The 23,993-nt window shown below is 38.7% G+C and overlaps 1 protein-coding gene across 2 annotated transcripts; it reads left to right on the top strand.

The window, feature by feature from the left end:
* Window positions 1-1,865: 1,865 nt before the first annotated feature.
* NPY4R2 (neuropeptide Y receptor Y4-2) lies at window positions 1,866-13,628 on the top strand. Of its 2 annotated transcripts, none has more exons than XM_051619842.1 (2): window positions 1,866-2,017; window positions 8,681-13,628. In XM_051619842.1, the coding sequence occupies exon 2, from the start codon at window positions 8,785-8,787 to the stop codon at window positions 9,916-9,918; it is 1,134 nt and encodes a 377-aa protein (XP_051475802.1). In that variant the 5' UTR covers window positions 1,866-2,017; window positions 8,681-8,784; the 3' UTR covers window positions 9,919-13,628. The 2 variants fall into 2 exon arrangements, with proteins under 2 accessions (XP_051475802.1, XP_051475801.1); XM_051619841.1 differs by lacking the exon at window positions 1,866-2,017 and adding an exon at window positions 3,738-3,805.
* The last annotated feature ends 10,365 nt before the right edge of the window (window positions 13,629-23,993 follow it).

Here is a 23,993-nt window from a genome sequence, read left to right as displayed (position 1 = left end):
TGTGTGTAATAGGATCGTAACGCAGAACTGTCCTACAGCAGTTCATCCTAAAAATACGACAAGAAGAAAGTCCCAGATACCATAGAAAAATATTGATAGTTCATTTCCTGACCCCTGGGCAACAAAGCACTGAGTAGTCCTTCAGGAACAGTTCTACAGCTGTTCCCTGCTGACTTTAAAAAGAGAGTAGATGCTAATTTGCTAGTTTTCAGGCTCTGCCGAGAGGTCTGAATTGAAAGAATAAAAGTGACACAGCATATCTTTGTATGTTTGGAAGGTGTGCAGACAAGGCTGGCTGAGGAATGCTGCAAGATGAGGGTGATGGAAGAACAGCTACACAAATCAAAACATTTCCCAGTAAAAGGACTGTTTCCTAGTGACTTTCCTCCCCTTTCTTTAATGCTTTGAACAGCAGAACAAATAAACAGATGATAAATAAATTAAGGAAGAAACAGAAGTGAACAGACCAGCTTAATTAATAATTTCAGCTTTTCTGGCTCCTAAGGAGCTGGCAAGAAGCTCAAGATCTGGGTGGGCCGATGCCTTCTCAGCTGGAGTATAGACTTCATGTCCCCGTCCCTAACCATATCAGAAAGGGTTGTCTCCTTCTGAGGCATCTGGATAAAAGGGAAATGATTGGATGGAGGGTGTTGGTTGAAACTAGCTAGTAAATAAAGCTCCTGAAAAGAAGGCTGGGAAAATAAGTAATATAAAATAATAAGTAAATCAGGGATGCCCTGAATAAATGACCAGTAACTAAGTACAACTCTCCAGCTTACATAATTCATTACACAGACTCCAGCTTTATGCTTCTCAATGTCATAGAATATGAGAAATGCCAGAATACCCTAAAAAGACCCTAAATATTCCTGCTTCTGCTGTGATTATTTTTCTAGTGATGAAAGATGACAGCTAAAACTTGAAGCACATAGGCATATGTATAATAGCTGGTATCAGAAAAAAATGAAAAGAAGAATCTAGCACAAAAGAAATACTATTTTCACAGTTTATAAGACCTTGTACTTATTTTGATATAGAAATTTTTGGTTTCTGTTGACATACCACATACCTACAAATGAAAACACATATTTGCTACAACTACTTACCACACCTTTAGACAGGCCCCGAAATAGCCTTAGCCACTGGACTAGTAAAGTAGTTGAACTTTGCTTAAAACCCACTTTAAATAAAAACCAAAATCAGGTTATTCTTATACAGCACTTGAAAATATTCTATTTATCTATTTTCTCAATGCAAAAGAAAAAAATATAACTCTGATTTCTGCCTCAGTATTTCATGAGAAAGACCTGGGGAAAATAAATGAAAACTGGCACTTTTCCAAATCCTTATTTTCCTCTATTTCAGACTTTCTCAATGGTCTTAGGTTCCTGGTTCTTTGTCCGACTAACAGTGCATCTCTTCTCCTTCACAATTTAAGGACTTGCAGCCTGGATCCTTCAAAAATAAAATTTCACTACCAGTCTGTGATTGAATGGAAAAATTGGGAAAACTGATACTGCAAACCTTTCCAAACGCTTCAGGCAAACTTGTCCTTGAGCCTAGCTGAAATCTTGCCTCAGCAAGGAGAACAGGACTAGGTTCTGTTCCTGTATTTTGTCCCTTTGCTTTAGTGTGCACCTACTTGAGTCCACACTTGTGTGCAGCACAGGGGGGGCAGCATGCCGTGCTTCAGAGCTTTTTCCTGAAGTTACTATCCCCCTCAAATATCTCTAGAATTTCTCTATTTATATAACAGCAGAGGGAGCCAGAACTTCAAAGCCAGACCATAACCATACAGCAGAAGCAGACTTCATTGGCTACACTGAAGGGAGGGAAGGAAGGAGGTGGGGGTACAGAGGGGAAGAAGGAGATGCCATCCAAATTACCTACAAAAACAGTGAGCAGAGATTATTTTTGGATTGCTACAAAACGGGAGACCTTACTTTGCTGCTACAACATTCCTTCATTCTTCCAAGAGAGAAATATGCGGCAACAGCAGTGGTTTTCTCAATAACAGGTAAGAATTTTCGAAATTATGTTTGTCAGATTGATAAGAGCTCAGATCTCTGTATTAAAGTTACCACTTCTGATTGTAAAATTTTATTCAACTTTCACTTGAGTCACTAACAGCTGATGCCATCACTGCTAATACCATTTCTGCTCAAATCTTTCTCTGATTTCCTCTGATAACCGACTGATTTCTGGTCAGAAAATGTTAAGTAAGGATTCACCTAAAAGGTAACCTAAGATCCAAGGCAAAAGTTATATATCAGAAATCCTTAAGGGAGAGTTACTGAGTAGTTGCTACATTAATATAATTTAAAGAAACATATTTTAGACGAACATGAAAATATGGATCAGAAGCAGTTCAAATATGATTCTTCATTCATATGAATATTAAGATAAGCAGGAGATAAAAGTATTAGCATTTAACTTCTAAAATTGATCCACTGAAATGGACAAGGACATGAAATTTAAATTCAAGACAAGCCATGGATTTAAAGATATCAGATTCTTAAGAGCACAGAATTCTTGCATTGCCCTTCAGTTAAAAAAAAACCCATGGATTTATTTATTGTTTTAGAGCAATACAAAAACAAGGGCAAAAATATTAAGTCAACCTGATTCAAAGTCCACTATAATCAATGCACTTTGAATCCAGTCACAAGGCAAGGAAAAACAGTAATAAATACTCTGTTCTCTTTGTATACTTTTTAAGGTCTGTCAAGAGAGAGACTTGTCTGCTTCTCTAGACCTGCACAGCATCATCCACAGAAGGACCTATTCTTAATCAGTTTTTTTAATACCACCATAACAAACATTAATATAATTATTAATTGTAATAGTTTAGAAAAAAGGGTTATAAAAACAAGAGAGGCCTTTACTGTTTACTATTCAGCTTTGATTAGGGCTGTACAAACAGTTGCTTTGATCAGTGAGTGCCTGAACCAAAATATTAAACATATAGTTGTGAAAGACTGGATTTTCTTTATGAAAAGAAGGCATTTTCAGATTAAAAAAATATTATTTTGGTATGAATGCAATATTTTGTTTCACTGGAAAGCAGAAAAATGTGATCAGTCTCCAAAAGCAAAGAGCTTGAACCACTGTGCAGGACATCACAATATCCAACCCGGTGTTTAACTCTATGGAGCCCAATGATTATTTGAGTTCTCCCTTCTCCATCTGATTCAGAAAAAAAAAAAACAACATTAGAAGTGACATCTCTCAATTTCATCATACGTTCACAGAGTGTGGGTACACTGAACCAGCATTTTCCACCAAGCACGTGACTATTTTTGACAAATGGATACAATCTTACTTGTCCTGAAAAGCCCAACCCTTGTATCTACGGAGCAGAGCTTTGCAAGCTTTAAGGATGCAAGAAGGAGATGGCAACTTCTTGGGGAATCTTTGGGATCCAGGTGTGCTTCCTATCCCCCTTGCAGTGTGAGAAAAAGCCTTCCTGGTGACCACTGGTTACTGGAAAACACTTCTGATCTCCTAGTCCTCGTGACTTCTTGCTCCTCAACCAACCCATGGAGTTTCTGTCCTATACCTCATGTCATTCTCCAGAAATCCTAACTGGCTGTCTGCTAAGGAGCCTGTTACAATCATTTATGGATTCTCCATCTCCTTTGATAAATATTACCTTTGTAAAAAAAAATATATTTTTTTTTCCTCTTGGCTACAGGACAAGTCACTATGGCCTTTTATCTTTAGAGGATCAGGGACTAACTATGGTTCTCCAGTCTGCTGACCTGCTAGCCCCATCCTACCTTTGGAAGCTGTCTCTGTGTCTTTGGTAAGGTTATTATGAATTTAACCAGAAAACAAAAAGTCAGGTTATAAAACTTTCCTGATTTCTGCAAAATCAAAGAAGGCCAGTTTGTAATATAAGTTCATACCCCTTAAAAGTTTTACACTTCTGAAAACATGCAAATGCGAGAGGAGAGGGGAAATACTCACTTTTCTGGGAACTTATACCATGTGCCCATGTTATAGACTGGTAATGTATAAATAGACACAACTTGTTCTATACCCTAATTATGTAGGACTTAGAAATGCTTAACATATATAGCTTTTTCAATGACCTAGCATAGTAATTCTCAGTATTTTTACAACACTGAGTACAGCAATAAATTTTGTTGTACAAAATCCCTTATGGATTTAATACTGCTGTGGGATGTCTGTGCTTACTCAGTGACAGGTTTCCTGTTCTAGTTAAATGGTACCTTCCTGGGAATCTGTAAGGATAATCAACTGATTTTTAACCTTTCTCCAAGATAAAAGTTTAAACAGGACAAATCTATTTTACAGAGGTAATGTCACTGCCAACAAAAAAAAAAGAGTTCTACTGTTAGTCAGTTACCACCACCTCAATTAGTATCTTCAATATGAATTTCAGAGTTCTGTTAAAACTTTCCACTGCTCATTTATTTCTAGTTTGTAAGAGGCAGACAACAGTTGCTTTTCTCCAGATAATTTACTCTTTAAATAAGTAATACAATAATTTCAAGTCTGTCTTTAAGAACTGCTTCTCTCCAGAAGACTTATGGACTGAAAACAGCAAACATAGCTTGAGCAACTGCTTAAATTCTGAGCCATATCAGCAAATGCTTCTAAAACCCAGATAATTAAGACAAAGACTACAAACATTTTTTTCTTCTACTTATGTCTAATGTGCAAATTGATCCACGCTGTCCATTACAACTATGGAAACTGTTTTTTGATGACAGGGTTAGCTTTGCAAGAATGACCAACCCCAGATTTTATTGACGTTTCATAGGATGCTTCCACTTCCAGAGATGTCTCAAAACAGCAGTCATCCATTAGCTACTTGGGGCCACTTATTGTCTAGCAGTCTCCATGAAACCCATTACCCACTGAGGGTTTAATTTCCTTCCCTTACCCATCTCTGCAGAATTCCCTTTCCTTTGAGGAGTTTTTCCAGGAAACAAAGGATAGCCCTCTGGGGCAAGACTTTCAAGCTGACTAGCAATAATTGTTGTTTCTTTTTTGTTGTTGTTTGGTTGTTTTTTTTAGGCAACCTGAGTGGCATTTGTTAATTTATAAGGTTGTGTTGTTCAGCACAACAAACCTTTCATACCTTGCCTACTCTACTTCCTTACTTCCAACACACACAGGAGAGGGAGGGATGTCTATAAAAGATGTAAATGAGGGATTTAACTTACACTAAGATTAAACCTGAAACCTCCTTCTCTTTTTCCTTTTGTATCCTGTTAATTTGCTGAAGACTTTTGTGACAGACTTTTTAGAGAAACTATCTCATGCTGCATCCATTAAAGAAAACCCTTGCGTTTCAAGAATGCTAGCTTTTGTTACTGACCCCTTTCCTGAAGTTCATGAAGGGTTCCAAACAGGATTCCTCTTTCCATTTTAAAAATAAACAAGCAAAGAAAACTGATCCAACTTTCCCCCTGGCTCCTTCTGCAAACTGATTTAGAAGGGATGCCTCTTACTCCTACAAGTTGAGTAAAGCATTGCTTCACTTTCTGGAGACAAAAGCTGTTTCTCTTAGTCCATAAGTATTTGACCAACCTTCAATACAGCTAGGGGACTAACACTTTTCCTCACTGTATTGGTGATTCAGTCTATTAAGTCACATTTGTTTAAACAGAACACGTACACATTGTTTATTACTGGCTCTTAATTTACACCAAACTGAAAGGCAGCCAAACACTGAGATAACACAGCATTTGGCAGGGACTGACCTTGAGTATCTGCCATCCAAGGATACCATGATGTAATATGTAAGTATAAGATCACCACAACATTTATTTTTCTAGAACTGCTTTTTACATTATGGTTGCTGGAATAAGATATATGGAAAGCTATGGACCTAGGTGATACAGACTTCCCAAGACATCAGCTTGGAAAGCAGATTTAAGCCCTGCACAGTGCACCACAGGTTCCCTTGAGACACTGGACAACTCATGTCTCACCTCCGTTTCTCAGTCCCCTTACCTGTGATAAGAGGGTGACTATTCCTTATTTATCTCTGGGTGGAACTAGGACAATGAATGTCCAGGAAGCACGTGACAGTCACCTTGTGGGAGACACCACAGAATGCAAAGTGTTAAAAAAAGAGTTCCTAATCCATCAAAGTGGATTGCAGCACTTTGAGAGAAGCTCTTTACCCCACCATGTTTGCCACTTTTGACAGATGCACAGCCATGCTCTGCCTTTGGCATTTCTCTTGGGAATGGGCTCCTTAAAGTTGTGGCGTCTGGTTTCTGGTTTTCAGACAGCTCCACTAATTTCTTTTTTGGCTTCAACACACCATCAGCTCCCCTCACTAACACCTTAGCATGTCCAGAGGTGTCTGGGACCCTGGAGAGGGCTTACTCTATGGGGCACGGATGTTTGTAATAACTCAGCACATATTTTTCAAGGAACAAAGAGAACCATGTGTTTGTTGTCAAGGATACTGTAGCTAAGGACACTAGGCTAGGACTGTAGTAAAAAACTCACGTATTCATTTACAGCAGAGTCTGTTTGTCCCGTCCAAATGCCAAGACTGAGCTCCTTTGACTGGTACCTCATAATATTGCTGGCTGCCAATCCCTTTATTTTATATGCAGTGTCTCCACTGGCCAGCAATCACTAACAGATGAGGGACAGGTCAATGGCTTTTTATTCTATATCCATTTTATGTTGAAACAAATCACCCTACACCCCCAAATATGATCTTGCAATTCACGTATCACGATTGGTTTATTTTCTGGAACTAAAAGAAGCAGCAATCTGTTCACATGGGTTGAATAACAACATAAAAGTGAGTTGACAGAAAGAAGCATTCTTAAATAGACAATTCAGAAAATTACCTTTGCCCTCTTTAATTAAGATTTAAACTTCTAAAGAAATGAGAGAACAGAAGAAAGAAAAGGTTACTGTATCTTACTTCTGTGACTGTCTTGACTGTCTCAGATGATAGATACAGATAGGTGACAGATACGGGTAGATGCAGATAGATAAATCAGCAGGTCTATCAAAGCAACAAAAGAATTAACTGTAATAATTTTTGCTCATCAAGCAGAAAATACATCTCAAGCCATTTTTATTGACCATACCATATTGCATGTGTTAGTTCCTGAGAGGCAATGTCTCAAGAAGCACACAATTCCTACAGAGAAAGACAAGGCAAACAAAAAATTGTGGGATGGTAGGCACTTTTTTTGACAGTGTTGGTTACCTGTATGTATGCAGTTGCTCAGCAGTAAATGCTACTCAAAACAATAAGCTCACTACACCGTTTTGTTTATGTATTAATATCTTGACCACTTATTTTTCTAAAGCTCAGAAGCTTTTTCACAACTCCATAATCTTGAGTGGTGTTTTATTGCTGAGGAAATGGTCATGCAGTGGGTAAATCACGTCCTTCCCTGAATATTTGTTTACTTTTCGCATTACAAGTCTTTGCACAGCATGGAACTGCCTCTGGCCTGAGAACTCCCAGCAGAGTCAGATTTTTTCTTTGATTCCTGGACATAGAGGATTTGGACTCCAGGGTCAGGATTATAAAGCAGACTCTGCTAAGGGGATCATGACAGCCTCCAAGGAGCCATCTGGTAGAGTTCATGCAGCCCTATGGCTGAGATTTTCAAAATAGTGTAACCCAAACTAACTCCGTGGGCTCAGGTCCCTAAGACCTCATTGAAAATCCCAGCTCAGGGCTTGCAGCAGTGGCTAAGAAGCAGACCCATCTGCCTGTGCAAGAAGAGTACCCAGGAGATGGCACATACTATTATAACACTTGAATTCTGTTGGTTAAAAAAAGCAAAATTAGGCTGATGAGGAATCAATAAGAAGCTTCTCATAAGAAATTAAGAGATGTAGTCAAAAGGAACCACTCTTGAAGCCAAAATCAGGAGATTGGACTATATTTCTGGTAAACCCTGTGATGGCCACTTTAGTCACCCTGAGGGAGACAGCAATGCTTCATGCCACATGAGTTTATCTACAAGTGGGAAGCAGGGAATTTGGACTGTGTTTCCTGTGACCTATCACAACTATGTAGAAGCTGAAAAATGTTGAAACTATTTTGACTTCTTTTAGACTTTTTCAAAATTGTCCTGTCTTATCTCTCCTGAGAATATAAGCCTGAATTTTTGCTTGGTGATTGTCTCAACCAAATTTTGGTTCCAGCTGCAATCACAAATGTATTTCACAGATTAATTTATGTAAGATATTTTAGTGCTGACTTTATGTACCTAATACGCCTTACTTTTCACATTGATGTTTAGCTCAATTGAAGTGCAGCTCCACAGTGTGTCTTTTCCTCAGTTTTGGATCAGAATCTTACAAAAGCATAATTACACAAATTTTTATCCCTAAGTGTGTTTTGATCAAGCTTTCTTGAATCATCACTTTACTGCGTCAGTGAGGTTCATAAAACTGCACTGAGTTAAACTATGAAGATGTTCTTAAATCCATAGGACAACCTCACAATGAGTAAACACAGCCATAATTCAGAGTTACACAGACTTCCACACCACCGTTTAGCCAAAAGCTCCATTTTATAGTCTAATAAACTATACAAAAGGGAGATGAAAATATACACAGATTCCTTGGCATTTACTTCCCTGCCTCTCCCCGTACCCTTTTGACTAATTTCTTGTAACATAACTAAGCAATATTTCTTTCCTTTCCTTTGCAGATATACCTAGATTTCCATAGCCAAACAGAACAGAGAAAAATCTTTCTTAGACTGGCTCCAGAAGACTCAGATTCTATTTGACTACCACATTTTTAGGATTCACGATGAATAAGACAAGGGCTGTTAACGATGGCTTTCCTTTCCTGAACAGTAAGAACTGGAGCTCAAACCGAAGCTTCCCCATGCATATTTCTAATCAGTGTAGGAACATCACTGACCTTACTGTCTTTCTGGCCACCTCTTACAGCTTGGAGACTGTCCTAGGTATTGTGGGAAACATCTGTTTGGTTGCTGTCATTGCCAGGCAGAAGGAAAAGGCCAACGTCACCAACATCCTAATTTCCAACTTAATTATTTCAGACTTGTTTATGTGTCTTGTCTGTCTGCCTTTCACTGTTGTTTACACCATGATGGACTACTGGATATTTGGAGAAGTCATGTGCAAAATGACCTCTTTCACTCAGTGTACATCTGTGACAGTATCAATTCTCTCTCTTGTTCTTATTGCTCTGGAAAGACACCAGCTCATCATAAACCCGACTGGTTGGAGGCCAAGCATCTCCCAAGCCTATCTAGGAATTGGAGTAATTTGGACTTTAGCATGTCTCATGTCCCTACCTTTTTTGACCACATCCATCTTGTCTAATGATTTGTATAAGCAGCTCTCACACATCATGAATTTTTCTACTGACAAGGCCATATGCATTGACTCGTGGCCTTCTGAGCAACACAGACTAATCTACACCACCACTTTACTGCTTTTGCAATATTGCATCCCACTTTTCTTCATTATACTTTGCTACCTGCGTATCTACTTACGTCTGCAGAAGAGAAAGGACATGTTTGAGAAGAGTGAATACAGCAACCGAGCAGTTCAGCTGAGAAGGATAAATATATTGTTAGCATCCATGGTTGCTGCTTTTGCTCTTTGCTGGCTACCACTGCATGTTTTCAACACCATTGTGGACTGGAATTACAAAATCATTTTGCCTTGCTACCACAATCTGATCTTCTCATTGTGCCACCTGGTAGCTATGGCTTCCACCTGTGTCAACCCTGTTATTTATGGCTTCCTAAACAGCAACTTCAAAAAAGAAGTGAAGTCACTGATTCTAAGCTGCCAGCATAATTCAGTAACTGCATCAGTGGAAGAATATGACCATTTGCCTTTATCTACCATGCAGACTGAAATCTCCAAGGGCTCACTGATGTTGAACTGCAGACATAATTCTATCTAGCAAGCAGAAAATATTGCAGACGGGTATACTGATACCACACAAAAATTATTACCTGTAGGCATAAAAAGCAACTGGTGATGCCATAGCTGAGTTGTGAACAGGAACCCATTACTGCCTGAGTTTTGGAAGAACAGGCAAAGGAAGGTTATAATACAGAGTAGCTCCTATGGTACACAAGTCATTCATGTCATTGAGATGGTACAGACATTGAGGAGACTGGGCTGATGTGTATGTGGCTGCTCTAATAGATCAGTAACTCAGCTGAAACTCCACATAGACTGACATGGGGTTCAGCTAAGTTCATATCTCTACCATGGCTGTGGTAGAAACCCAGACTTACATTTTCAGCACTACAGGCTGCTAAAAGTTGCATTAGAAAAGACTCTCTCAATTTTTCAGTATTAGTAAGTTTTTTTATGCACAGCCGACAAAACGGTGGAACAGAGATATGTAAATATATATGTCTTTGTGCTTTATCAACTCTCACAGTCTGTTAGGTAACACTAATTTTTCAGCACATTTAATTCACATGAAAAAACCTGGTGTATAGGCTTGGAAATAGCCATTGCCTCTGGAAGTAAGGACACAGAACAATGATTCTGGTAAGTGAAGGCAGTAACTTACCAAGGGATGACGACAAATGAAACATATTGTATAATGGATTAAATTCTCAACACATTGAGATGAGGCTGAGCACTGTTTTTAAGCAAATAGAGAAACAGTCAGTGTTCCACATGGAAACAAATCTGGCTGACTTTGCAATTCCTGCTGCTGTCAGCTGCAAAGCTCTGCAATGCTAAAACTGCATGCTGTGATGGTATGAGACAGCTGGATTACTGGAGTTGTTCCAGATCATCACTTTTGCTTCAGCAGCTCCTTGGTAATTTTATTGCAAAATATGGGATTCAAAAGGCCAGAACAGTCATGAAAACACATTTGTAGAAACCATGTCTTTTCAAAATGGGTATACATCCAAATAAATAAGCACATGCATAGAGGCTTTCAGTTTCCAGTTACAATAAAACTAAATGTCAGATACCTGTCCCACTCATTGGCATCATCAACAGAAAGGAAACTGAAATTCCAACTAAACAGTGAAAGCTCACTGAAAATACATAAGTGGAATCCAGGTCAGGATGAAGCCAAGCTACATGTAAATAGGTAGTATTGTCAATTGTTCTGCTAAAGTCAGGGTCATGATTTTTCACATCTGTGGTATTTTTAGTCTTTGTGCACAAAACCTACAAACCATAAACTTATTTCAGCCTCTGGACCCAGAGACATTCTACAGTGATTACTGAGATACCAAGAATTAGATACGCCCAAGAAGCCCGTAATAAGGAATGGACAGAAAAAAAAGCAGCAAGTGTAAAAAGGAGATCAACCAGGTCAGTGCTAAGAAATATGGAAGCATATTCCATCCTGAACTGTTAAACTAACCTTAGCAGAAGACTGGAATAAGTGACCACCTGCAGTAATTTTCAACTTGGATTATGCTATGGTAAACAGTCATTACTCATTGTAGTCTATGGGTTTGCATGAAGTCAAAGCTACCCAATGTATAGTTATGCAGACAGCTAGAAATCTCTTAGCTGGATTAGTCAAATTGGTAAATAGTTACATGAGGAAAAAATTCTTCCCATGCTCCGATCTGACAGACAATGTGGATGTTGGACAGAGTATTTTAAGACAAGAGCAAAACCTATAAGGTAGTAAGAGTTATCAATGAGTAGGAGTCAATGAGTCATCAGCTGACAGAAATGGGATTTAATCCCTTGCCATGAGCTGGGTGCATAGAAACCAGCAGCAAAACTTCAAGTCTGAACTGGAATTATTGTGTGCAGAATGTTAAGGCAGAAGCTGTTTTGATGCAGCCATCTTTGTAATTCTGGGCAGAGCCTGTATATCTCAGAAAGAGAGTTGACATGTGATTACCTTTTGTATCTTCCTCAATTATATGGCAAGATTTTTTGCTTTCAAATGGACTTCTGCATGTTTTTTTTTGTTACTTGTCACAGCATGATGAGAAGATGTTTCCCTTGATTTGTATGCAATGTCATTTCTAGACTGAACATCGAGTCTATTAAAAACACAGAACAAGGGGACTGTAATTTTTCATGCAGTTTGAAATTTGCTGCTGTAACTGAAATCAGAGCTGATACAATCATGGGATGCTGAGTAGTACAAAATGGAGCAACTCCTCCTCATCAGCTTGATTTATAAAAAAACCATGTTGTATTACTCGAGGGACTAAATACTGCTTAAACTTTGTAGTGTTTTTGTATTTAGGATCAATTTAATCCAATTAGCTTTGAGTAATTCTGCCTGTTTCCTGCACTTGCTATAATTCCAACATGGAACTAAGATATGTTTAAAGCTATCATAAAAATACTCTGCTAAGCATGAACATAGATTATCTGATTTATGATCTTAAGTATATAATTTTTCAAGCATCAGTGTCTTGAATGGAAACAATTACCTTTAGAATCTGTACTTCCTTGAACATGTCTTTGTTGCTAATTCTACGTGAAAACTGTTTGATAGAGCATTTAGCTTGTCAGAGCCCTGCCACTAGAGCTTTGCATTTACATTGTGCATCAGGTCCCAGTTCTTTCTGCAAAGGATTGAAATATCAGTGTGCCCGGCTCTTTAACTGTGATGTGTGTGGCCATTTGTATCCATGATCACAAGTAAATATGTAAACCAAGCAGATCCAACTCTACAGTAACCCAGACAGGCACAAATGGATGTATCTCCCTCCAGTGATTATGGGAAGTGTCAAGTTTGGAGTCAAGTACTGTTTATTACTAACAGACCTTTCACTGGATAAACTAAAGGATTTAAACACTAAAAGCCACCAAACTGCACCCATACATCTAACTGCAAAAATAAAAATCCTCAAAACTCCCAACCAGCTGCTGCCTATCCATCTACTTACATACCATCCTGAGGTACATGATTTTCAACCTTTACAATTACCTAGGTAACTAAATAAACATTAGAGTAAATCCAGAAAAAAGTGTCTGCGTTCCAAAGAATTAAATATCTATGCCACGTGCAAGTTCTACCTTTATTTACACATTAGGCATCCTGCTGGCACAAACAGCCATAGCAGGAAAGGTGCATTTATCATTCTTCATTCTCTGTGGACATAAAGGTTTATGCACAGTAGAGGATATTGTCACTAGTTTTTAAGAGCAGCTCTAGTAACTATTCCCTGTTCCCTTTGAAGCTAAAGGCATGAGGCTGGATGCAGCCTGCATGGTTGAATTCTTGTCATTTTGTCACTTTGAGGCTTGAATACAACCAAGAGGGAAGGTGTGTCTCCTTGGTCCCTGTACAGGGTAACAGAACAGGTATAGCTTACATACATCTTATCCATTTGTAAATAACAAGGTTCATATCTAAGAAGGCTCAAGCATTTGTGTTGACTGTATACAGTGATGCTTTTGAGTATGCTCTTTACAAAGTTCTGCTACTGAGTTACAAAAGCAGTTTTGGGGAAATATGCAGGAGTTGCATAAATCACGAGTTCATACAGTTCTAGGACCTTATCTGGCTTTTTTTTTTTTAAATAGCTTTTTATAATCCTGCCTGTTGTGACATATTGCAAGAAGACAGTAAGGTTTTCAGAGCAAGAAAACAACTTACTGCTGTGATATAAGTGGCATGGTATGAAGAGCCTAATAAAAATAATATTGCTTGTGTTACTTCACTTTTCTGTGCCTGCTTCTGTAAAATGGCATATTAGTCATAGCATAAAATATATAAACACTAGTTGAGCATTAGATCTTATCAAGAGAAAACAAAATATACTGTATTGCAAGAGCCATTGATGTATTAAGGGTTATAATAATAATGCTTGATGCATTATTCCTAAAGACAGACAATGGTGCAACACAGCCAGCCAAGGAGGAGAGGAGGGGCTAAGAATCAAAAGTTCAGCATGGCTCATTGGAATATTCTGATGCCAGGACTTTGCTCATCTTCAAAGACATCCCAGATTGCACAGGAAACTGGGTCCTACTCAGAATATTGACCTGAACCCTGACCAGAAACTGATATGGGATACTTACTGAAATTTTGTTGAAGCTCGGAAATGCTTTGACAGGGTTAAAACAAATGGTAGATTGCTCTGACCTGAGTTACCTGCCTCAACAGAAAGTAAACCAAAGTAAGTAGAGATGACCACAAGTTGTGCTATAGCCAGGTGATCTTTACTATATACACACTAGGAAAGAGTGCAATAGCAGGACCTGCTGCCTGCCTGCCATGTTGTTGTATGGCATAAATGAGACAGTCATCAGCAGCAGCTGGTAATGCTGTTGCGGCAGCAATCACTCAGAGTTTTGCATTGTACACACACATGAAGCATGACCATCTAAGTTTATTGTAAATTAAGGTATCACATCCCAAGAATTCCTTAGGGTTTCTTTTACTTGGAGCTGAATGTCTTCTCACAAGATCAACTGACATGTCTTTTACAGGCCGTTCTCTTCAAGTTTTTAATTCATGAAATACTGACCTGATTTTCAGTCCAGTATATCTTTCAATGGAAACTGATGTTGCTTAATGCCACTGGTAACCTGGGTTTATGTTTTATGAGCATCAATATCCATGTAGCTTTCATGACCTTCCCTCACTTTATCAGTTTGATTTGCAAAGTCACTTCTTCAAACTCAGGATGTCATAAATAGCATAAGCCTGAGGCTTATATTTTTGTATAATGTCTTTTCCTGCCTGGCAATGCTCATTATACCTTACTCAAAATAGTTTTGTTGTCCTTCCAATGAATACTTGCTAAAAGTGAAGCCCAGTGGCAGCACAGATACTGTATGATGGAATCCTGTGAGAAAAATGAATTCCAGATATTTGGTTTTAGAACTTAATTCTAGAACTTAAATTGACAAAATCCTGCCATTAATTTCTACAAAATGTTTGGTTAAATAGTACTATAGTATTAATTCCATATGATAGAAAATACTTTGCTCTATAGCAACTGTAATACAGATTACCAGCTACAACACTAGTTGCATTACTCAGAAAACATAGCACTGCACAGTTTTTCTTCCTATTGACAGTATATGATGGGTTACATTAGATACTGTGACACAATAATAATATGAATAAGTTTTTTTTGGACTATCACAAATACAACTACAGCGTAATTTCACAAGGCTAAAGATAATAGAATCACAGAATTTAACAGTAGAAAGATTTTTGTCTGTTTAAAGCTGTAACAACATACAGGACATGAAACTTCCACTTTAACTCTTAAAAAATAAGGCCAGGCTTTGTCCTTAAAGTCCCAGGTAAAAATTTCTGTCCTTTGAATATAACAACTTCAGTTAATGAATTAATGCATCCCTTATCCAGACTATAGGAGTACAGAGCCTTCCTGATGGCAGCTCATGGGTGAATACTAATTCATCATTAATGAGTATTTTTTTAATTCCGTTTTATTACAAGGTGACTGCATGTAGAATGCACTTGTCTCATTCTGTGCCTGTAGCATTGATTCATCTACTTGATAGGCTGACTTAATGATTAGTTACATGTAACATGTATTTCTTTAATTTCCAGACAGACTGCAGGAAAGTTTCTGATGTCCTAGAGACTAATGTAATCACTTTCTGAAACCCACTGCATTCACAGCAGAAATACACTGAAAAGTTGTTGTCTCCTCAGCACGTATGTTAAGCTCACAGAAATGAATACAGTCAAGCAAGCCTGTGTTTTGGGCAGACTCACAGGATACAAAGATAGCAGAAGCTGGCTGGTACTGAAGTTAAGGTTTTTAAAGCTAATGAGATAACCTAACAACAGTTCCACTTAAAATTCACTATGTACCTAGCTCCGTACGTCAGAAGCCACGTTTCCACAAGCCACCAGAGAAGCCCCACATGACACAGTACACTCAGACACATGCAGCCTCACACCAAGCAAGTTAATCACCACTAGCAGGCCAAAAAGGGTTATCACAGACTTTTTAATCAAACCAAATAGTACATGAAACATGAGTCTTAACAGGGTGAATCTACTCCCCATGTATTGGAAGTGACAGTCTAGTTGCATCCTGCATCTGAGTTAATTGCTTACAGAGAGTCAGGCAGAGCAGTGCTAATTACGAATATCTTACTACTTGTGGTAAGGAAGCATGCAAGAAACTATTTGTCTGAAATAAAAGGAAGTTTTCTACCTGTACTCAGAGTAACAGGCAATATATTTGCAAGCAAAGCCCTGACCCAGTATGTGCTCAATTCGTTGCACTGCAAAATGAATCTATTACATCCCACATTTGCAAAGGTTAAGCTTTAAGTAAGGACAACATGTGGCTTTATGCTTACAAACACTTTCCATGCATCAGTTTTCCACAAGTCATAATTAGAAGAATAAGCATTGTGGGATATTTTATATACATATAAATCACAAACCCATATAATTTCTCAGGATCTGGGCCATGGAAGACAAGTGTACATGGTACATTTTAAAAATCATTCATCACAGATGAATGCGCTGTTGTGACCAGACTAAGTAAATGATATTACTTGGTGCAGTACAGAACATCTAACAGCTTTTACTAAGAATAGTAAGAAGGAAGGTGCCCTTATCTAAACCAGTTTAACTCAGTATCACTTTTTACAAATAGAATTCACACAAACAGGCATCTGTGTGTACAGAGAGAGTGTTTGAGCATAAGATATTCAAGATATTAACCTTAAGCCTGTTGTATCTAGGAGATTATATAAAGTCTTCATTAGTCTTTTTAGACCTGGAAACAAATCAATTGATGCTGTTGCTATGATTCAGCCATCAGCTACATGCTGCATCAGACTAGCTGCATTCATTTTTGACTCCATAGTCTCTTAGTAAAGTTAGGGAATGAAAAAAATCAATGTAATGCTTATTTCAAATGTGCTTATCAGTGGCAATCCTCCATTTTATACTAACAGCAAATGATGTTTAATAATTCCTTTAACAACTAAATACAAATTAAAAAGAAGTACAGCACCAGTAAGTAGTAGCATAAAACTTCTTTAAAAATAGTATTTATAGGGTCTATTCAGGAAACCGCTATCAAGTGTGTTAATAAATAAAACAAATCGCTGCCCTGTTGGAAAATAATATCCATGTTGCAACCCATGTTAAAATGCATTAATTGTGAGTAGTGACCAGCAGCATCAATAAGCTCCAGGTGTCTCAGTGCCATCTTGGTACACAGAAATTACATGTAGGCATCAACAGAACTGGTCTTCCAACTGCAGGAGCACAAGGACTTGGACACCCCTGAATGCTTTCCTACACGGCCCAAGCACATGCATGGGTAGGTTCATGTGCTCATGCTTTTTTTTGCCACATGAGGCAGCAATGATGTGCAGATAATTAACTCCTGGGAACAGAATACACTAACAAATTAAGTAGGTTTACCCCTTACCTTTCTCTTTTCAGAGCCACGAGGACACAAGCAGATCATTATGCTTATCTACCTGTGCTACAAATACAGCTCACTGCTACCACAGATGAAGGGCGATGAAGGGTCACACATGTACTGCCTGCACATCAGCTACTCAGCAGTCATATGAAAGTTAAGGGAAAGGGTATTGCCTTGCCGGAGCTGCTGATGCATATCCAATGGCACAGGCCTTTTGGGAAGCACAGGCTGGGCAGCACCTGCTCTGCAGACAGCTGCAGGGGCTGGGAAAGTGAACTGCTCATGGGTGGTGATGAGACCAAGAGGATTCTGGACATGACCACAGCAGGATTTCAATCGTACCAGGGAAGTGGCACAATACAGAAGTCTAAGTTTAGGAAGAGTTTTGAGGTGCTTAAGCTGCAGCTAAACCTAGTAGTAAATTCAGGTAACATGCTGAACTCATGCAAGGAGTTTGTAACTGAGGTGTTGAATCCAGTCCTACACCACCACAGTAATCAATAATCCACTCCCACCTTAGCAGTCTACATGAACCTCTGAAAACTACAGCCCCAGCATCTTCAAGCCAGCATAGCCTCAGGGACTGAAAGCACTGAAAAGGAGATGGAGCTGTACAAGGTGACCTGAATAAGGATTGTCAGTCACACAATTAGAACAATTCCCCTTCTTGGGGAGTCACTTGATTTTATAATTAACTTAGTTTGAATGAGTTCACTTGTCGCAGTATCTGTAGTAGTAATGAGCATCCAGCCCTGAGGAATAGGTACCTGTGCAGAACTTGCTGGACAGACTTTAATGTAATTTTAATTCTTATTTGGTTGCTATTAGACCTCCTCAACTGCACCTAAAGAAAGCATACCTGGTTTTGTTTGTTCTACCTATCCCCCTATGAAGGGCACCCAAGAGGTACAGTCAGTAGAAGACCAAAATATGACTTTTGAAATTAACTAACATCAGGTAACAGCTGTTCCTGCTTCATTGAGAGGCAGTGAAAGTCAGTGTACAATTAAACAATATGTTGGATCAAGGCATCGTGTTGGTCTCTTCCCAGCTTTCTCCCCATCTATTTTTTCATCATACCATGTGCTGTGACAGCACATCCCAGCAGAGCTGGGAACTGGATAGCTTAGCTGACATGCATTTAAAAATAACTCAAAAAAATAAACATTCAAAGAAAAAAGAAATCTTGCTATTTTTAAGCTTTGTCTTATCATTGATTCAGTTAATATTATGGCCCTGTAAACTTTTGTTTATCACCACAAGTAAAGAGACAATGACCTTGCAGCATGAGAAAAAGGAGAGTAGGGGGAATGCATCACTGCTTCATCTCACTATCTTAAGCTATAATCTTTATCACATGAAAAGCAGTTGCAATGGAATGTCACCAATTTACATCAAGTGGAACACTGTCCATAACTTTTTTCTTTTACTCCAAGTTTCTCACTAGTATTTGGAATTCAGCTGCAGGCTCACATTGCCCATCTAAGATTTTATTTGCTCACAGGCTCAGATGGAGTCTTAATCCTGATCACAGAAAATAGCGTCTTTGAACTTCTTGTTGAAATTTAGGCCTAACTTGCATGATTCTGTGTTTTCTTAGAACACCAGCTTTTGTTTGGTGGTGTTATCTCATTGGGAAACATTGAATGTATAACCACTATGACATTCACTTCAAAACCTAAAATGAAACAAACAATTTTTTACTAAAATATGAATAACAGCTCAGTGACAGTTTTGTTGAGAGTCCCTGCATTTTAACAACTCTCCTTTTAGAACCTGTTACTTGTTGCTCTATTTCATATCCTTGCAAATACTTTCATTACTAAAATGTGGTGGTATTTTGCTTTGCTATTTATATTTGTTGGAGACTTTTTTTCCCCCCCCTATTTGACACTATATTAAATTAATGAGCCTCATTTTCCAGAATGTTCTGGTGTAAAAACATGCGAGCCAACAGCAGAAGTGAAGGTCATGTCTAGTACTTTTGCAAGTGAGGGATCATGCTTTTCTTCGGTGACTTTGAGATCGTCCCTGCAGCTGCTTGAGCTATGCTGCAATCCAAACCTTTAGGGAATTGGATGCATCAGACCAGCAAAACATCAGCTTATCTTTTCCTCTGCTGGGGTCTTATTTTTTAAAAGCAATTTTTTTCCTAAGCTGCCCTGATTAGATAGTACTAATAACATTAAGTTAAATTGGTTCCTTGGGAGATGTCCCAATTAAATGGCTATCCTAATTAAGCACATCCTGATTAAGCAGAAGATCCTATAATTATAATAATAGTATGTAATAAAAACTGGCCCATAGTTTCGTTCAGGCAGAAAGCATTTTGCAAGCCTTATTTACAGGAACCACTTTATCCAGAATTGAAACACAACCAGCTTTTGGGTGAAATGCTACATCTGTTTAACAGTGATCAGTAGAACTAAACAGTCTTTCAGAGCAGAAAATGAAAAATTTTGCACCATACTGACAATGCAGACAATGTTATGATAAGACAGAAAATACTTAACATGTAATTTAGATGAAATATTTTTACTCTTATCAGAATTGTTGCAGTATTTACAATTGCTGCAAGAGATTAAAAACTTACCCAAAATTACATTTTATAGAATCTTCTAACAAAGGTTTAAAACTTCTAATAAGTTGAGGAAAAGTACCCCATGCTGAAATTCTGCCTTATAAGTTTGGTTTTTTTTAAATCTTATTCCTATATTGACACCATTGACTTTTCTCAGCTTACATTAGTGAAAGTGTAGCAGAAGAAGCCAGATCTAGTCTAAATACTGATGAGAAAGAGCTAGCAAGACCATTTTTCCAATGCATTGTAAAGACAAAATCCTGACCTTCTGCATTTACTGCAAATGTATGGCATGGTTTTTGAGTGCTACTGTGCCAGAGGGATTTGTTATTGTGTGTTTTGGATGCTGTTCTTATTCCAGCTTACATAATTGCATTCAGCCAACTCAGTCCCTCTCTGGATCACAGTGGAGTATGACAGCATAATTTTTAATTTTTTCTACACAACACTGTAGAGATGATGTTGAGTAACTCATTAAGTAATGAGAGCTGGATAAAACATCTGAACAGACATATGCAGTTATTAAATTGTTTTTTGCCTTTTAGTGACAAAAGAGCAGAAACAGGAAGTCAACATGAAGGTCAAATGCTCAGAAGTGTCAGTTGATAGAAACTGAGTGAATATATATGTAAGGAGCTATGAGCTTGTACATTATCACTAAGCATAAAAACTGGCAAAGTCCACCACAAATAATTATTTGAGGAGAATGTATAACAACTCTCTACATCTCTCCTAGTTGTCCTGCCATTGTCAAGTCTCAGCAGCTCAATGTTATAGAGATACTGCAACTTCTGCTTATTCAATATTAGACAGATGCAGAGTCTTTAAGCTATGTACCATAACTCTGAGGAGCAAAATCTGATCCCTGCATGGACTCAGGGATATTTATAATGCAGGTGCACAAGGCACATTGAAGTTCTGCTCTCCACAACACCAAGGTAGAGGTCTGAATCCATCTCCTGATGCTCTGTTATAAAGATACTTGTGTCCTTGGAAGGACACACTGGTTGCATGTGCTGCTAGGTGATGATGTAATGTTGCCCTTCCAGGAGAACAGTGAGCTCATAGCACGAAGCAGCTATGAGAATTGCAAATTCAACCTGAAAATTCATAGACCATATAATTGCAATACTCAAGTAAGTGTCATCATGCAAGACCTTGGGCAGAAAACTAGCCACACTGGGGATAGATCTGCAGAAACCAGGACAAGCTGCAAAATAAGATTACTAGGATCAGAAAAACAGCCAATCTATACACAAAAAATGATTAAACAAACTTCATTTTTCAAGCTGTTGTTGTTGTCTGTACCTGCATCAGGCAGATTAGAGAGAAAGAAAAAGCAGTTCTATGAAAGAGGCAATGTTAGCATGGAAACAAGGTAATGTAGGGCTTGAAAAATGAAAGCTTTCATTGAGGTACCTCCTTACTGTATTACCTTTAAGAATAAAGCCTAGTTAGCCAGTAAAAGTGTTTACCTGTTACTGTAGCAGACAGCTGTGATTCAGCTTTTACAGCCCCATATTCCACTGCTATGCAGTTCTGACATCAGGCTGGCCACTGCAATCTCAACACCTGCCATGCTTGAAGTCTCTTTCCTTTATCCCAGCCCAACAAGTCACTAAGCATGCTGTGCTAGCAATTAACCCTCAATCAATTATCTTAGATTGGAATTACATGAAGTTTTATTTTCTCACCTATCCATGCCCTGATGTCTCAGGTAGTGATTTTACATCCAGGTGATCCCAATAAACTTCAATTAATGTGCTTCCTGATTTTATGACTATTTTCCATCGTTGAAGATAGTAAAAGTGAACCATACTTAAAAGCCTAGCTTCTGCAAAGCATGGGGCAATTTTTTGTAAGCAGTAATAAAGCCTCACAACAATCTTGAAAGCAGGGCAAAGTTTATGATAGAAACATGAATGTGGTGTTGTTTCTTGTTGTGGGTTTTTTTTTTTTTTTTTTTCCCCAACTTGCTTATTTTGGAGGAAAATGGGAAATATTTTAAGAGCTGTGTTGCAAATTCAGTCTGAATGGCTTGACCACTGGGATTATTTAACCTTAAGCCTGGTTGTAATAACTTCACCCCGCCCTCAAGACAGAAACATAGTTGTGCTCTGTAGGATGCTTGTCTCCCCACAAATTTTTAAGACTTCAGGATACAATGTCTCTACCGGTTGTTGGGAGGGGGAAGTGTCTCACTGATCATTGTTACAACTGGTGGGAAGGCTGACAACCTCCAGCATTAAACCAACTCACAACACATATTTTTAAAAATAGTTCTGGCTTCTCTTTAAGAGGCTGCTGGCCCATCCAAAGCAGGATTTGTGGTGTTGCTAAACTCTGTTCCTTGGCTGGCAACTCACAAAATCTGCAAGCAATATGCAGACCTAGAGCTATTTAATCTGTGTATGGACGGGGGGTCTTACAGGCTGTTTGCTACATTGCCACCTCATCAGGTTGCATGTCTTTACATATCATCTTTGCAAAGGTGTCACCTTTGGTTCCCAGGGAGCAAAAACCCTGAGCTGGTTCCAAGTAGACAGAAAGGCAAATAGTGCCACAGGTCTGTCCAACAAGCTGGCAGGCTCCTTAAAATCTCAAACTCCATTGCCTGATTCAGGAAGCATCAAAGACCAAACAAAGATGTACCACACAGTGAATCCTGCCCATTATGTTTTATTACAATTACTTATGTTCCAGCAGGTTTGGTCTGTGAAAAACACCAGTTCTAGGAATTGAGGATTTCAATTTACTCAGAATACAGAGAGCACAGGGACAGTGACAGCACAAACTTCTACTTTCCTCACATTGCTGTTGTTTTTTTTCCTGGGAATGGGGCACAGACCTACCTTTCCTTGGTCCCTTTGACACTCATGTCACCTTAGGACTGATTCTGATGAAAGTTGTTTAAAGACTGCAAATATTTACTGGGAACCACAAGGAAAGAGGGACACACAGTTGACCAAGTACCAGCCTTGGATCTGAGAAGATGCAATTTCCTTACTTGCAGCATCTCAGGTTTCCTGTATGAGAACAGGCACAGCCAAGCCCTTCCGTAGGAGTATCAACAGTCTCCATAGTTGCTCAGTTCTAGACTCTAAACCACAGGGGAAATGTAACAGACTTTACACAAACAAGGAAGTATTCAGATAGCACAATAAAGGTGTAGTGCAAATGCCTTCAATTAACAGCAAGAGATGTTTGTTCTGCATGATTATCATAATGACATCCAAAACTCACTGTGCCAGATTTATTTATCAGCAAGACACAATTACAAATACACGTTACCTTTCAAGCCCTGTAACATTCCCTTCCTGCAGATGGCTGGAAATGTTCTTAGATACAATATTTGTAATTAGCTTGCTGATTAAATTAGTGCTCTGAAATGGTTAGTTTTATAGATGTCCATGTTGCTCCCTCTGTGGCTATTACTGCTTTAACCGCTTTGAGACCTTGGCTCAAAGTACTTTCTAAGGACTGCAATATTGAGAGGGCAGGTCAGAAAGAAACTAGCCCAGCACAAGAAGAGAGAAGAGGTGCTGTCCCCAGGTGTGTGATTTGCCTGGAACTCTGACAAACTGCATCTTAATCTCTGCTTCATTACTGACCCTGAACTGTATGAGTAACTGTAATTCCTGACATGTGCTGCTCTGCTCCACCCTTCTGCCCAGCAGGAGGGTTTGGGAGGTGTTCAAAACATTCAGGAAATTTCCTTCCAACTACTGCCTCTGAATTCACCTGGGAGAATTGTCCTGGTGCACACATTACTGAAGAGACTTCCTTTGCCTGAAGACTGGAAGCACATCAGTGATGGAAAGAATGCTCCAGGAATGGAGAGACTTCATAGATCCCATCAAGGATCTCAGGGGGTCCCATACATCCAGGGCATAGTTGCTTCAAACCCACTTCCCCACTGTTCACTGCTTTGTGTCACTGGAATGTGCAAGAGCAGTCTCTTCCATAAGGAAGAAACCAGGAAACTCAGAATTTCATGAAGCTTGAATTCCTATTCTCTTTGCACCTAAGCCCATCAGTGTCTCGGGCTGGTTTTTGCCTTTC

The sequence above is a fragment of the Apus apus genome, chromosome 4, assembly GCF_020740795.1.
Source record: "Apus apus isolate bApuApu2 chromosome 4, bApuApu2.pri.cur, whole genome shotgun sequence".
In the NCBI taxonomy this organism is placed as follows: Eukaryota; Metazoa; Chordata; class Aves; order Apodiformes; family Apodidae; genus Apus; species Apus apus.
The sequence above is the reverse complement of the archived record's forward strand: the minus strand, read 5'-3'. Positions and strand labels throughout refer to the sequence as shown.